Source organism: Acomys minous (genome assembly GCF_964271855.1).
Source record: "Acomys minous genome assembly, chromosome: 2".
Lineage (NCBI taxonomy): Eukaryota > Metazoa > Chordata > Mammalia > Rodentia > Muridae > Acomys > Acomys minous.
The window spans coordinates 129,686,398-129,700,993 of NC_140484.1; the positions used below are offsets into that span (position 1 = coordinate 129,686,398).

Below are 14,596 nucleotides of genomic sequence, written 5' to 3' on the forward strand. Positions count from 1 at the left end.
GTGGGCGGGCTCTCCGCGTTGCCTCCTGGGAAGTGGAGTCAGGATGGGGCGCGCAACACAGGGAGCCGCACAGAAGGAACTACACGTCCCGGAGGCTAGCGCGCGGCCCAGGACAGCCCGCCCCTGCCCCCGCCAGGCCCACCCCCTAGAGAAGCTGCGCTGGCTGGAGGGGAGGCTGCCGAACGAGGGCAGGAGGTGGGTGCGGTGCGCCTGGGGGAGGGGGGCGAGGCTCGGGACCCAGCGGAAACATAACGGGCCCCTCAGGGCACCTGTCCTAGTCATCTGTCTCAGCCTTGCTGTTCTCATCTGTGAAATGGGGTTAGCCCCGCCCGTGGCCGCGGGGTGGGGGGCAGGGGAGGGAGTTGTAGGGGGCGCGTTTGTGGGGATGAGGAGGTGGGCCGAGCTATCAGAGGGGTGGAGCTGGGAAAAAGGGATGCGATGTGGGAGGAGCCTTTGGTGGGTGGGGAGAGGGGCGGGTCTCTAGGTGAGAAGGGGGCTTCTTGTCTGATCAGAGGGGGCTGGTTTCAGAGCTGAGGAGTGGGTGCTAGGTTAGGTGGAGGGGTGCAAGGCAGGACCGTAGGAATGACGGGGACCTCTGGCGAACCCAGGGCGTGTAGCTGAGCTGTGTGTGGACCAGGGCCTGTGGATGTACATAGCACCATTCTTTCCATGCGACTAGAAATAAAGAACCCATTCCTGGAGCTCAGCGCGTCACACACATACCTCAGTCTCCTCTCACGTCCTACGAAGGCCGCACCATACTGGTTTCCAGTTGAAGCACACAGGTTGATGAGTGGCTTGCCCCAAATGCGCCAAAGACCCTACCTTTTTCTGCCCTCAGGAGAAACATGTTTGGGGCGGGGGGGGGGGCGGGGGGGGCGGGGGGGGGGAATAGTGTAGCAATGAAATCAGCGTTCTGATTCCCCACCCTTCCAAAGTTGGCTTCAGCTCCTCCAAGTGCCAAGCTATAAGGCAACCAACGCTCCTAACGGGATCTTCAGGCTGGGGTAGTTTGAAAGCCCTTTGTTTATAATGATCACTGTTGGGAGGAGTGGAAAGACCACAGGAAGAGAATGCTTCAAAGATGGTGTGGGTGCCTTGAGGAGAGCCATGTGATAAAGCAGGAGAGCTCTGCGTGCAGGTGAGGGGTGGGCTGGGGACTTTGCAAGCAGGGAGACTGCACCTAGCTGGGTGGGTTCTTCCTCCCGCCCACCTTCCCCACCGAGGCCCACAAATTCCAGGCCCCCTCATGTGAACTGCTAAGTTGGTCCCATGGAGCAGCCTGTAGGCCTCTTTGAGCTAGGACAGGGCAAGATGACTAAAGATAACTGCCGTCGGGTGTGAAGGGAAGAGAGAGAAGTCTGCGGGGCTCTGGGCCAAAGTCTTGGTCCTGGTGGTCTACCTAGGTAAGGCGGGGAAGCTGTTGGTTTATTGAAAGACGTTACTCACTTCAGACATTGTCATGTTAGAGATTTGTAGGGTCCCCTACACAATGGAAGCCTCCATTGCACCTCAGCCACTTAGACCTTGTCTTAACGCCTTTGAGTCCAAATTGAAAATCCAAGAGAGTACTTCAAAATGAAGAAACATTTTTAAAAGTATTTATCTCCAAGACGGGGGCATAAATATTCCTGTTGGTAAACAAGTCAGTTAAGGAAGGTGAAAACAGTTCTAACTAAACAAAATCAAAATATGTCTTTCCCTACTCCCTGCCCAGCCTGTTTCTGGGGAGGGATGCAGAGGGGCTTCCTTGTCCCAGTAGGGAGGCCAGGCACCTGTCTACGTAGGGTAGTTGTGCTAAGGAGTGAGTGTAAAGTGGTGTGAATCTAAGGAGAGGGCAGTGTGAATTCCATATGGAGGCCTGGCAGCCCAGTGAGATTTTTCCTTAGAATTCCTGGCATAGGGGATGATGGAAGCCAAGTTGCAGAGGAAAGGGTTTGTCACACTGGTCTGTAAAGTGTCTGCTTCACCAGGAAGTGACGTCGCACGCCTTCATTCCCAGCACTAGGGAGGCAGAAGCAAGCGGATCGCTGAGTTTGAGGCCAGCCTAGATTACAGAGTGAGTTCCAGGACAGCCAGGGCTACACAGAGAAACCCGGTCTTCAAAAACCAAAAGAGAGAGAAAGCATCCCGTGGGCCTGTAGGATTAGTAGAAATCAGCATGCTGAGTAGCTAGCCCAGCTTGAACTGCTGAGTCAGCTGTAACCCTTCTTATTCCTGGTACAGCACCATCTTCCCTGGGAGAGCCTACCGCAAACACTGACTCACCACAAAGACCATAGGCTGTCCTCTACCCCAAAGCCCCATGGGTTCAACACACATGGGCTGCAAGAGTAGCTCTCAATATGCACAGCAGGAATCTCCTTCCTGCTGCTTAACAGCAGCAGATTCTAGGCTCAGGAGGAAGCAGCAGAAACAAGGCCCAGACAGCCATATCTCAAAGCCTGGATCCCAGCATGGAGGAGGGGCAGGCTGTTCCTGTGGGACATCTCCCACAGGTCCAGCTGGACGGACCTCCCACTCAGAAACATCTTCAACCGTTAGACCTAGATGACTATCTTAGTCTCTCCAAATGCCAGACCTGTAATAAATTCCAAGTGCAGCCTGCATTCACCTATTCATGCTTAACCACATTTGCTTTTACCTGGACAAGCACACACACACATCTCCCGGCTACTTTAACTTACAAGCCAGGCTTGATAGCTTGTCCCTACAGTCCAAGCTACTCAGGAGACTGAGGCAAGAGGGTCACTTGGGCCTGAGAGCTCCAAACCAGCTAGGGCAGGGCAGGATTATGAAAACCTGTTACACAAAAGAAAGGAGAGAAACGGAAAGAGTGAGCAGAGAAGGGAAGAGACTGAGAGTGTCTTGGCCAGGCATGGTGGCACGTGCCTGATCCCAGCACTTGTGACACTAAGCAGGAAGATTGCTTCTAGGCCAGCCTTGAGTACAGAGTGAAACCTTGTCTAGGAAAAAAAAAAAAAGAAACTTTTTCCTAAATTCTCCAATATATGTCCATTTCATTAAAATGGCAGTTTCCAAATAATTATAATCCTACCTTTGGTGTTACCAAATAAGCACTTGGTATTAAACATTTTCCAGACTGCCCTTCTCCGAAAACCTTTAGTTGTTGCCTTTAATGATCAGATCCAGTCTAGAGCCACACACTGCATTTGCTAACCTCTCTTTGAGCAAGTCATTTATCTGGAGAGAGGCATCTCATCTGTTTGTGTCTGATTGGCTCACTAACGATTGGGTCCTAGCTATTTTTGTCTCTGGCGTTTTGGAAATGCGTACTTCTCCTTCCATCACTTTAGAAGGCAGATACCAGGGGCTTCAGGAAGCCGTTTGGTTAGTGGTTAATGTCATGGCACACGTCTCCATGGTAACAGGGAAAGTGTCTGTGGCACATCCCCCCCCTTTTCTCTATTATTTATTTATTTATTTTTGATTTTCAAGACAGGGTTTCTCTGTGTAGCCTTGGCTGTCCTGGACTCACTTTGTAGACCAGGCTGGCCTTTGAATATACAGAGATTCACCTGCCTCTGCCTCCCAGAGTGCTGGGATTAAAAGCATGTGCCACCACATCCAGACACAAGGCCCATCTTAGTGGTGGGTGGGACCGGTCCCTGACTGTACAAATGGGGAGAGGGAACGGTGTGCTCATCGCCCTCTGCTTCTTGAGTGCGGATGCAGTGTTACCATGTGCTGTGCCGTAGCCCCCGCCACTGGTGACTCCCTGGCTGTGATAGAGTGTGCCTGGAACAGTGATCTAGAACAAGCTCCACTCTTGAGACTTTTCAGTCAGGATATTTTATCACAGCAACAGGAAAGGAAACTAAGACAAGCACCAGGCCCACCCACCCGCCTGGTGTCCCATTTATAGAATAACATTTTCTTCTTTCTCACGCCCTCTTCCTTCCTCACCCCCTTTTCTGTGTTTGCAGTAATATTATGGACCCATTAAAAATTTCAGTGTGATAAAATCTATTATTGTTATTAATTTTAGTGCTCAGATTTTACTAAATTTGTTCTTGAGATCAACTCCTAAGTGTTTCTGACATGATCTTAGTAGTCTTTGTCCTTTATTATCTAACAAAAGAAGTTCGGGGCCCACCTGGAACGTTTCCTTTAAATAAAACCCAGGAACAATCCATTTTCCAGGAAGTCCTAGTTCCTTTTATAGGCACTCTCTCCTGTAGGAGATGCCTAGAAAGACCCACACGGGTATGCTCATAGGTTACAGATCATTTCTGGGCCCTCAGAGTGAACGAAACAGAGGAGCTATTACTTGTGGGTTTATGATTGTTACAACAGCTGGTCTTCACTGACTGCACATAAAAGGTCCTATCTCTCTAGTCCTTAGCATTATTTTAGGCAACCGTAATATCTTTTGGTTTGGGCTCAGTAACTCAGTGGTACAGCACCTGCATAGCATCAACAGGGTCCTGGTTTGATCTCCAGCATCACAAGCCTTTATTCAAATTCTGCTTATGGGCCTTAGTAAAGTCCGGCTGCGTGCAGTACCAGCCAGGGCACAGGCTCAAGTCCTCATCTGGAAATCTAGCCCAGCCTCCTCTCAGGATGTGGTCTCAGGTAGCTGTGTTTGCTACTCTAGGCCTTGGTTTTATAATTCTGGAACCAAGATGATAATCACAGCACCTCACACTGCTGCTGTGGCATTTTAATGACATCACCTTCTGGGAGATGCCTCATATGGCTCTGAGTATGTCAAAGGAAATATTCACTGTCTGGCCCCTGGCATATGGATCAGGACCAAGTTGAGGTTGGCAGGTGTGAAAACACCTACAGGGACAAAGACCCTCACTTCCAAAGGCTGCAGAATACATGTCCACCCTCCTGGCAGAGTAGTATGGGCACACAGCCTGCCACTGTTTTGGGCAAGTTAATCTAATCTCCTGAGCCTCAGTTTCCCCTGAGGTAATAGTGTTGTAGAGCTTAAAGAGCCACTATATTTAACACACCTACAGCCAGGTTGGCCACACACAAATACCCTCCTCAAGTCTGCAAGGGCTGAGGATTGCAGGGCACAGCTCTTATGGAACCTCTCAAAGATTTCTATTTTGGGGATCTTAATTAAACATTACAAGGGATGTTTTTCAGTCCCTAGACTGAAACTGCTCCTTCCCACAGAGCCAGGTGGGACACTCTGGCCCCCACTGCCCTGTCAAAGGCTCTTAGGGAGCAGCAAGGCACTACCATCTCCTGGTTTGACGCATATGGTCTCCTCAGAGGCAGAGAGTGGTTTTTCTTCTTGCGTTTTAAGTGGGCAGGCAAGTGGAACTTTAGCTTCACCTCTTGGAAAACCTTCCTAAGAGAACCGTTCATTCACATGCGGGGGTGCTGCCTGGAACTTCTTCTATGTCCCGACTAGGTTTGCATCCTCCTTCATCTTTTGAATCTGACCTTTAAAGACCTGGGTTTGGGGGCCTTGCTTTTTCAGTGGACATCTTGGGTTTCCTCTGAAGTAGTACGGTTTTGACTGCACAGACCTGTGCTGTGCAGGAGCTGTTCGTCATCTTGGCATTTGGCCCCTGGCAGAGCTCCAGGCTGGTGGGCATCTCTTGCCTTCATTGTACACTGAGGTCCTGTGACAGGAGGGAAATGAACAGAGGTGTGAGATTCAACATCGGGTTCAGATCTCAGCTCCTCCACTAACTAGATATGTGACTGCGAGCCTCAACTGTCCTCATCTGCAAACTGGAGAGGGTAGTAGTGTTGAAGCAAAGAGAAAACGGGTCTAGGATGAACTTTAACTTGACTGACACAAAGCAGACGAACAGGAGAAAGCCCATTTTGGTTAGTTTGTGCACATCTGAGAATTCCACAGATAAGAGCCCCAAAGAATTTGTCATTGAAGTTCAGACAGCATCCTGGGCTAGAGAAGGGAAGGTGAGCTTGGGGCTTCTGGCAGTGGTGGGGATTTATGGGGGAGTTGGGGGAGGGACTGTGTAGTGAATCGGGGTCGGTTTCTCAGGTTGAGCAACGCCGTCTCCCAGTAGCTCTCTCCTCAGCCCTAATGAGTCCCCTTTGTACTTGCAAGTTCCCTTCCTACGGAATGCATTTTTCCAGAGCTGCTCCGGTGTCTGCACTTTCTCAAAATAACTAAATAATCAATAAGCCAAAGGGACGTGGTGTATTCTGGCTTCGTTTGGTCATACTTGAGAGTTCTCTATCCTAGACCACTGCAAGGTGTGCTTGTAAAGACATGGAGCAAAGCACTTAGCACAACAGAATCATTCTTTGTACTTTTCTATGTATCACTATTAAAAGTAGGGCTAAGGATGTTCCACAGGAGTAGATAGACTGTCTAGCATCCCCAAGCTCGCGGAGTTTATGCCCCACACTACAAATGTATGTATGTATGTATGTATGTATGTATGTATGTATGTATGTATGTATGTATATTTGAATGGTGGAGATATACCTCAGTGATAGAATGCATGCCTAAAATGCAGGAAATTCTAGACTGATTCCCACCACCAAAAATGAAAAGAATTAATTAAAATGAGCTAAGAGTTACCAAGTGTTAAGTGAGGCCCAACAACAGGTGGCAGCCACTGGTTTGCCAAGCAAGTTGCAGAGTGGTATTCAAACAAGGTGCTTCAAGAGGTCTCAGAGGCTGTTACACCTTCTGTTGCTTTTAGCTTTCACTGCCAGTTTTGTCTGTCTGTCTGTCTGTCTGTCTGTCTGTCTGTAGTGCTGGGCATGGAAACTAGATCCTCCTGAGCTGTACTACTTAACCCTTACACACCACTTTCTGAGCCCAGGGCCTCAACATCAGGCAAGTACTCTACCACTGAGTTACACTCCTACCCGGCATCTTAGTGCCTCTTCTGTTGTTACGAAGAGACACCATGACCAAGCAACACTTACTTACTTACTTAACTTACTTACTTACTTACTTACTTACTTACTTACTTACTTACTTACTTATTCATTCTGGTTTTTTGAGACAGGGTAAAGCCCTGGTTGTCATCCAGCAACTCGCTCTATAGACCAGGCTGGCCTTGAACTCAGAGATTCCCTTGCCTCTGCCTTCTGAGTACTGAGATTAAAGGCGTGTTCTGCCACCACCCAGCTGCAATATTTATATCAAAAAGCATTTAATCGGGGGCTTGCTTGCAATTTCAGAAGGTTAGTCCATTATCATCACATAACAGGGAGTGTGGCAGCACACAGGCAGGCATGGCCCCGGAACTGGAGAGCTTTACTTCCTGACCCACAGACAACACGAGGGAAAAACACTGAGCCTGGCTTAGGCTTTTAGAACCTCAAAGCCTAACCCCACTGACACCTTTCCTCCAGCAAGGCCACATTTCCTTCCTAATCCTAATCCTAATCCTCCCAAACAGCTCTACTCCCTGGTGACTAAACATTCAAATATATGAGCCTATCCTGTCATTCTGAGGCAGCACCCTCCCCAGGGAGAACCCTTTACTCCTACGCCAACACCAAACATAATAATTCTCTGACATTGTCTTCCTAGAGTTAGTACAGACCCTACAAGCACAGAGGACTGCACTTCCTTCCTCCGATGCCAGTTGCAACTGTAAGTTCTCATGTGTGCTTCTGACCAGCTGACTGTAATCAGAGGTCCCCATGACCTCCTACCCAGGCCGGATGATTTATGAGAATGTTCTGGAGAATGCATGAAGACAATCTATTTAGTAGACGTGTAGCTTATTGCAGAAGGCTAAGTCAGAAAAGGCCAGAGGAAAAGGTAGTATATGGCCAGGTTCGGAGAAAAGGCCAGCAGCCCCATTCTCCCCCGGTACCCACCTTCCTGGTACCTCTTTGGGCTCACCAACTCCTAATTCTGTTTTTTGGGTGTTTGTGGGGGCTTCAATATGTGAGCATAGCTGAGTAAATGATTTAGACATGGTGCTTACCACTCTCTGGTCCCTGCTGGAAGGTGAGGGTTCAACCCTCTAATAGCTGAGTTTTCTGGCACCGGTCACTGTCCTTAAGGGCTGTCTAGAAGCAGCTGCTGACATAAACAACACTGTTGTTGGCAGGGGCTTGTTAGGAATGTGAGAAGATGCTCCTTTCTTATGTATTTCAGGAAGTGGGGCCAAGATCAATAGTTATACCAAAAGGAGCTTCCAGGGCTTTTTCACATGGAAATAACCAGTGTTTTAGAACCCTGACCTAGGACTGGGATGCATAGTTCTTATCACATGAATCCACCTGGACCTACTGTGTGCTGGACAGTCACCATGCAGACATGAGTCCTGCCATTGTTCTCAAAGGACCTACTGTGTGCTGGACAGTCACCATGCAGACATGAGTCCTGCCATTGTTCTCAAAGGACCTACTGTGTGCTGGACAGTCACCATGCAGACATGAGTCCTGCCATTGTTCTCAAAGGACCTACTGTGTGCTGGACAGTCACCATGCAGACATGAGTCCTGCCATTGTTCTCAAAGGACCTACTGTGTGCTGGACAGTCACCATGCAGACATGAGTCCTGCCATTGTTCTCAAAGGACCTACTGTGTGCTGGACAGTCACCATGCAGACATGAGTCCTGCCATTGTTCTCAAAGGACTAGGGGCTCAGAAGATGATTCCCCAAAGCATGAAAGTGTGACATAGTGTGCTGAGTGCATCTCTGACCTCCTACATTTCTAGCTCCTAACACCTCCCCCAAGAGAAGGAAGGGCTTTCTCTGGAGATTCCTTACACGACCATAGACTAAGACTAATAGCTCCCCTGGCTCTCAACCTGAAGGACACACTGAATCACAGACTAAGGAGCTGCACGCCCAGGGCCAGGCTGTCACCCTTTCCTCTGTGGACAGCTCTTACTACCCAGAAGAACCAGTATTACCATGTCGGTGTCTTACCCCACACACAGCTGTGTGGCAGGCACCCCGCCCCTATGTTCACTATATAGACCTCAGTAATCTTCTCTGGGGTCCATTTGCAAAACTACTGTGCATTTCCATGTTTTTTTTTCACTTGTGAAGCTATGTGCTGTCAGTTTATGTCACAGATTCAGGTCTCACTTTCAAAGGATGGAATTTTTTCTCTTTCTCTTTCCTATCATCACAACCCATTCTGTAATTTTGATTTTACTTTAAAGCACTCAGCATGCCAGTGTCTCACTGTGGGGTAACATTTAATGGTCAAGTACACATACACATAACTGGAGCAAACATCTCACTGCAGTAGGTGCCACTGGTCACAGCCCACTTACTATGTTGATTTCATGCCTCACTAATATGGACACCACTCTCGGTTCTAGCTTATAGAGATAATTTATAGATAATAAAACTCATTCTTCTTAAGTTATAAGTTTTGGCCCCCAGGACATCAAGATGCTCAGAATTTCCATCACTCCAAAATATTCCCCTATGCCTCTTCAGAGCCCATGTCTTCTCCCCAGCATGGCCTCTAGCAGATCTCTCTCTCTAGTTTTCCTTGTCAAGACATAATACAAATAAGCTCATGCACATTTCTGAGGCTGGCTTCTTTCACTTGTGGTAATGCTTTTCATCTGTGTGGTGAACCCTGTGTGTGTATGTGTAAAGCTTATATATAATGTATATTTCTGAGTCATTTCTATTCCATTATATAACTGTAGCACAATTTGTTTATATTTTAGTAGTTTCTGGGTTTCAGCTATCATGAATGAAGCTGTGTTAGGCATGCGCATGCAGGGTTCCATGGGCACACGGCTTCCTCTCTGCAGGAGTCACACGCAGGGTTCCATGGGCACACGCTTCCTCTCTGCAGGAGTCACACGCAGGGTTCCATGGGTACACGCTTCATCTCTGCAGGAGCGGAGTCACTTGATCATATGGCAGCAGCAGAACCAATCTTGCTTTCTTTTTTTAAAAGAGTATTTATTTACTTTATGTATGACTATTCTATTTACGTATACATGCTAGAATAGGACATTAGGTCTCATTACAGATGGTTGTAAGCCACCATGTGGTTGCCGGGAACTGAACTCAGGACCTCTGGAAGAGCAGCCAGTGCTCTTAACCTCTGAGCCATCTCTCCAGCCCACATTCTTGCTTTCTTTTCAGCAGTATGCCACTCTCCACCACTGTGTGCTCACCAGCATTTGGAATTGCTGGGTTTTTTCATCAACACTTTTTAAAAGATCCATTTATACAGTGTTCTGCCTGCATGTACCCCTGCATACCAAAAGAGGGCACCAGATCTCATTATAGATGGTTGTAAGCCACCATATGGTTGCTGGGAATTGAACTCGGGACCTTTAGGAAGAGCAGCCAACATTCTTAACCTCTGAGCCATCTCTCCAGCTGAGCACTTTTATTTTCATAGACATGCCATGTTATTCGTGATTTTAATTCCATGCCTCTAACAGATAGTAGTGCTTAATATTTCTTTGTGTTGTTGCTTTTTTCTTTGGTTTGGGCTTTGATTTGGGAGGTTTTGAAACAAGAGTCTTATAAAGCCCAAACTGGCCTAGAATCTTCTAGCAGCTCCCATAAGAGAGGAAACCACCAAAGTCCATCCAACATGGTGAACCAGTGAGTTTTGTTGGGCTATTAGAGGAGGAGAAATGGCTCAGACATCTGCATTGCTGTGCGCATCACCAGAAGCTGTGCGCATCACCAGAAGCTGTGCGCGTCACCAGAAGCTGTGCGCATCACCAGAAGCGTGCTAACAAACAGCTGGAGCACACCACACAGCTGGTAGGCAGTTCAATAGGTTGGAAACTATCTCAGGTGGCCCATGTGGTCTGAGCCTTCTCCAGGCAGCTTGGCTTGTTTGAAAGAATGTCTCTCTCTGCCAGCCTCATAGTTTATTTATTTTGGGGGCTTAACAAGCTTCCTTGTGGGATTGAATGTTTCACTTCCCTTAGAGCATCCTTTTGTTCACCTCAGTTTTAACATCCTGCCTTTTAGTGAGTCCTGAGACCATACTCTGCTACCTTGTGCAAGCTGAGAAACGGTGTTTCAGCCCCACCCATAGATCTCCAGGAAAGCTCCGTGGCTACCACCCTCCCCACTTGACACTTCCACACTAACACCTGAAGAGATGCAGAGTCTTTGGAGCCAAAACTGTCTGGAAACTCAGTCCGGCCCCTGTGATGCATGAGCTTATGGAGCTGAACACTTGCCAAAGCTTCCGCTTGAAGTCCAGTGTCTTAGAAAGGCAGGAATGGGGAGCGGGCGACATTTCTCAAGGATAGAAAAACCAAAACACGCAGATTGTTGTCTAAAAAGAAAAGGAAGAGGAGACCAGAGTTTGGGGGTGGGAAAGAAGAAAGAAAAAGAACATTCTGGATTAGTTCATTGAATCCAGAGTAAAGGCGACCCACTCCCGGGCCCTGCCTGTGCCTGACTCAGCTGTGAGCCCTGTCACCCGTCCCAGCTGCTGTTTGCAAGTGCTGGCCTCTGCCCTTCCACGGCTGCTTGCCCATCCAGCTCTGTCAGACCTGCCCAGTGCCTCACAGCCCATCTGCTCCATGTTTCTGCCAAGAGTTTTGTAACTGCATCGTGGGCTGGTTCCTCTTCACACACTCCAGATGGTTAATGCCTTTCTGCAATATCAAAACTCCCCATTACACTGAGAAGGACTTGAAAGGGGACACTCCCTTTTCAAGCATCTTTATCCATCCTGGCCCAACTCGGGAGAGAACCAGGGTCTCATAGAGATCCTCTTCACATAGAGATGTACAGAGATGTGTGTGCTGCCTCTGCTGTCCTACCCCACCTCCATGGACCTGTTTCCCTACCCTGGCAGTAAGTGTGGATGAGCAGGATGTTTCTTCCTGTGCCAGCATTCACTGCCCCAGCGCTTCACGCATCTGTCTCGCCAGCACACCTCCACTGTCTCTACCCTCCCCACGCGCGCACCCAGCATGACTTCTTCTGCAGGGCAGAACTGAGGCTTCCTTCTCTTGGTTTACCTACCTCCACGGTCAGGGTGGCACTGCTGAGCCCTTCTACAGGAGTCCGTAGCTCTGTAGAACCTTACAAAGATGCGAGATCCAGCTAAAGGAGGCCAGTGCCCTAGATGCTGGAGTCTGGGGGCAGTGGGGGCATTTTTACTATCTTCCAAAAAACATTTTGTTGATTACTATTGTGTGTGTGTATATATACATGTTCTGCCTGCGTGTATGTCTGTGCACTGCATGCATATAGTGCCCTCAGAAGCCAGAAAAGGGCATTAGATCCTCTGGAACTGGAGTTACAGGCAGTTTTGAGCCTATAAGAGCTGAGAATTGAACACACACACACACACACACATACACACACACACACACACACACACACACACACACATACACCGTCCTCTACAGTGCTCTGACTGAATGCTCTGACTGCTGAGCCATCTCCAGCCGAGGGAAAAGTACTTTCAGGAAGCAACAGTGCTCTGCAGGCAGCTTCAGATGGCTGAGGAATGCGATGAGCATCTTCATGCAAAGCAGGATGTTCCTTCCTGTGCCAGGTGATCTGATGAGGGGGCGGGTCTGAAAAAGATTATCATTTGGAGGCCAAAACCTAAGTGATCCATGGTACATTCCGGTGGACAGATGGAAATGGCACTAGTTACAACCATTTGTAAATTGAATGAGAAAAGCAATTCACTTTGTATCACCACTGATGCAGTGAGAGTACTGAGCCCAATCAGAAAGCATCCGCTAAGTACTTCAAAGAATAGTAAGCATTTACACATTTTTCTTTCACAAAAAAAGGAACCTGAGTTTGAATTCTCTTACACTTCTTCTCTAAACCAGGAATAAGTCCTGGCCCAGCTGTCCTCGTCTGCAGCAGGGATGGATAATGACACTGTCTATGTCAAAGATGGCAGGACTGTAATGTGTGCAAATTAATATTCATAAAAGAATTCAGGAAGTTTCTGTCGCAGGCATTTGACTTTCTTCCACAGACCAATGGTTCTCTAGCATCCGTGAACATTTGAAATCACCAAAGAAGCTTTTCAAAAATCCCTCTGAGTACTAGGACATAGGCTCTGTGTGTGTGTGTGTGTGTGTGTGTGTGTGTGTGTATGTGTGTGTGTGTGTGTGTGTCTGTTGTCTGTCTGTGTTCCCTTGTGAGTCTAATAAGCTTTGCATAGTGTGGCAGTTACCAGCCATTCGTTACACATTAGCACATTGCACACTCAATGTAGGCATGCTCTGTAATCAGGAGTTAGGGACTGGGACTGTGCAGAGATGGTTGGCTAATAGCCATTTCTCATCTTCCCCATCTAGAACTGTTTCCAGGCACCCAGGCCCCTACCATGTCTGACCCCATCACACTGAATGTTGGGGGGAAGCTCTACACAACCTCACTGGCAACACTGACCAGCTTCCCTGACTCCATGCTGGGCGCCATGTTCAGTGGGAAGATGCCCACCAAGAGGGACAGCCAGGGCAACTGCTTCATTGACCGCGATGGCAAAGTGTTCCGCTATATCCTCAACTTCCTGCGGACCTCCCACCTGGACCTGCCGGAGGACTTCCAGGAGATGGGCCTGCTCCGCAGGGAAGCTGACTTCTACCAGGTCCAGCCCCTGATTGAGGCCTTGCAGGAGAAGGAGGTGGAACTCTCCAAGGCCGAGAAGAACGCCATGCTCAACATCACGCTGAAGCAGCGCGTGCAGACAGTCCACTTCACCGTGCGGGAGGCGCCGCAGATCTACAGCCTGTCGTCTTCCAGCATGGAGGTGTTCAACGCCAACATCTTTAGCACATCCTGCCTCTTCCTCAAACTCCTTGGCTCCAAGCTCTTCTACTGCTCCAATGGCAACCTCTCCTCCATCACCAGCCACTTGCAGGACCCCAACCACCTGACTCTTGACTGGGTGGCCAATGTGGAAGGCCTTCCCGAGGAAGAGTACACCAAGCAGAACCTCAAACGCCTGTGGGTGGTGCCTGCCAACAAGCAGATCAACAGCTTCCAGGTCTTTGTGGAGGAGGTGCTGAAGATCGCACTGAGCGATGGGTTCTGCATCGACTCCTCCCACCCACACGCTCTGGACTTTATGAACAATAAGATCATCCGGTTGATACGGTACAGGTAAAAAAAAAAAAAGACCCCAGTCACGCTGGGGAAGGAGTTCCCAGGAAGCTCGTGTCAGCCGAGGCTTTGAGGAGAGTGTCTCGCCTGTGGCACAAGGCAGAGCACTATACTAATCTGTATTAATTGCATAGCTGGACCCGATTCCCAATGATAAAGTACACCTTCTGGAATCCACGTGTCCTCTGACCATCGCCGTTTTGAGCTGGTGACGGGTAGTTCATGATGGCAAGTTAAAAGTCAGCCAAAACATGTAACAAGAGCCCACAGGAGGACTCTGGCTGGGACAGAGGAGCAGCAGTTTTCTCACAGGCTATCACCACAGCACTGGTCTGTACCTCGTGAACCCATCTCCAGAGAGAGCCCTGGCTGCTGAGAGGCAGGGTTGGAACAGGAGGCTCCTCTCAGTTTCCTAGAACATGACATGTACATCAAATCCCACCGCACCTGCTCTTTGCTCTGGATGTGCCTGGGTACCAGGACTCCTTTGCCCAAAGGCAACCGTGTTTGGGTGTTTTAGAATGCAATAAGTCCCCAGGACCCTTTGTGGCTCCACTCAGGGAGAGAGT

General features: G+C 48.8%; 1 protein-coding gene across 3 annotated transcripts; it reads left to right on the plus strand.

Moving 5' to 3' along the window:
- Window positions 1-89: 89 nt before the first annotated feature.
- Window positions 90-14,200, plus strand: KCTD21 (potassium channel tetramerization domain containing 21). Of its 3 annotated transcripts, none has more exons than XM_084772930.1 (2): window positions 90-195; window positions 13,220-14,200. In XM_084772930.1, exon 2 carries the CDS (start codon window positions 13,249-13,251, stop codon window positions 14,029-14,031), a length of 783 nt encoding a protein of 260 aa, XP_084629056.1. In that variant the 5' UTR covers window positions 90-195; window positions 13,220-13,248; the 3' UTR covers window positions 14,032-14,200. The 3 variants fall into 3 exon arrangements, with proteins under 3 accessions (XP_084629056.1, XP_084629057.1, XP_084629055.1); XM_084772931.1 differs by lacking the exon at window positions 90-195 and adding an exon at window positions 8,443-10,691; XM_084772929.1 differs by lacking the exon at window positions 90-195 and adding an exon at window positions 11,514-11,744.
- The last annotated feature ends 396 nt before the right edge of the window (window positions 14,201-14,596 follow it).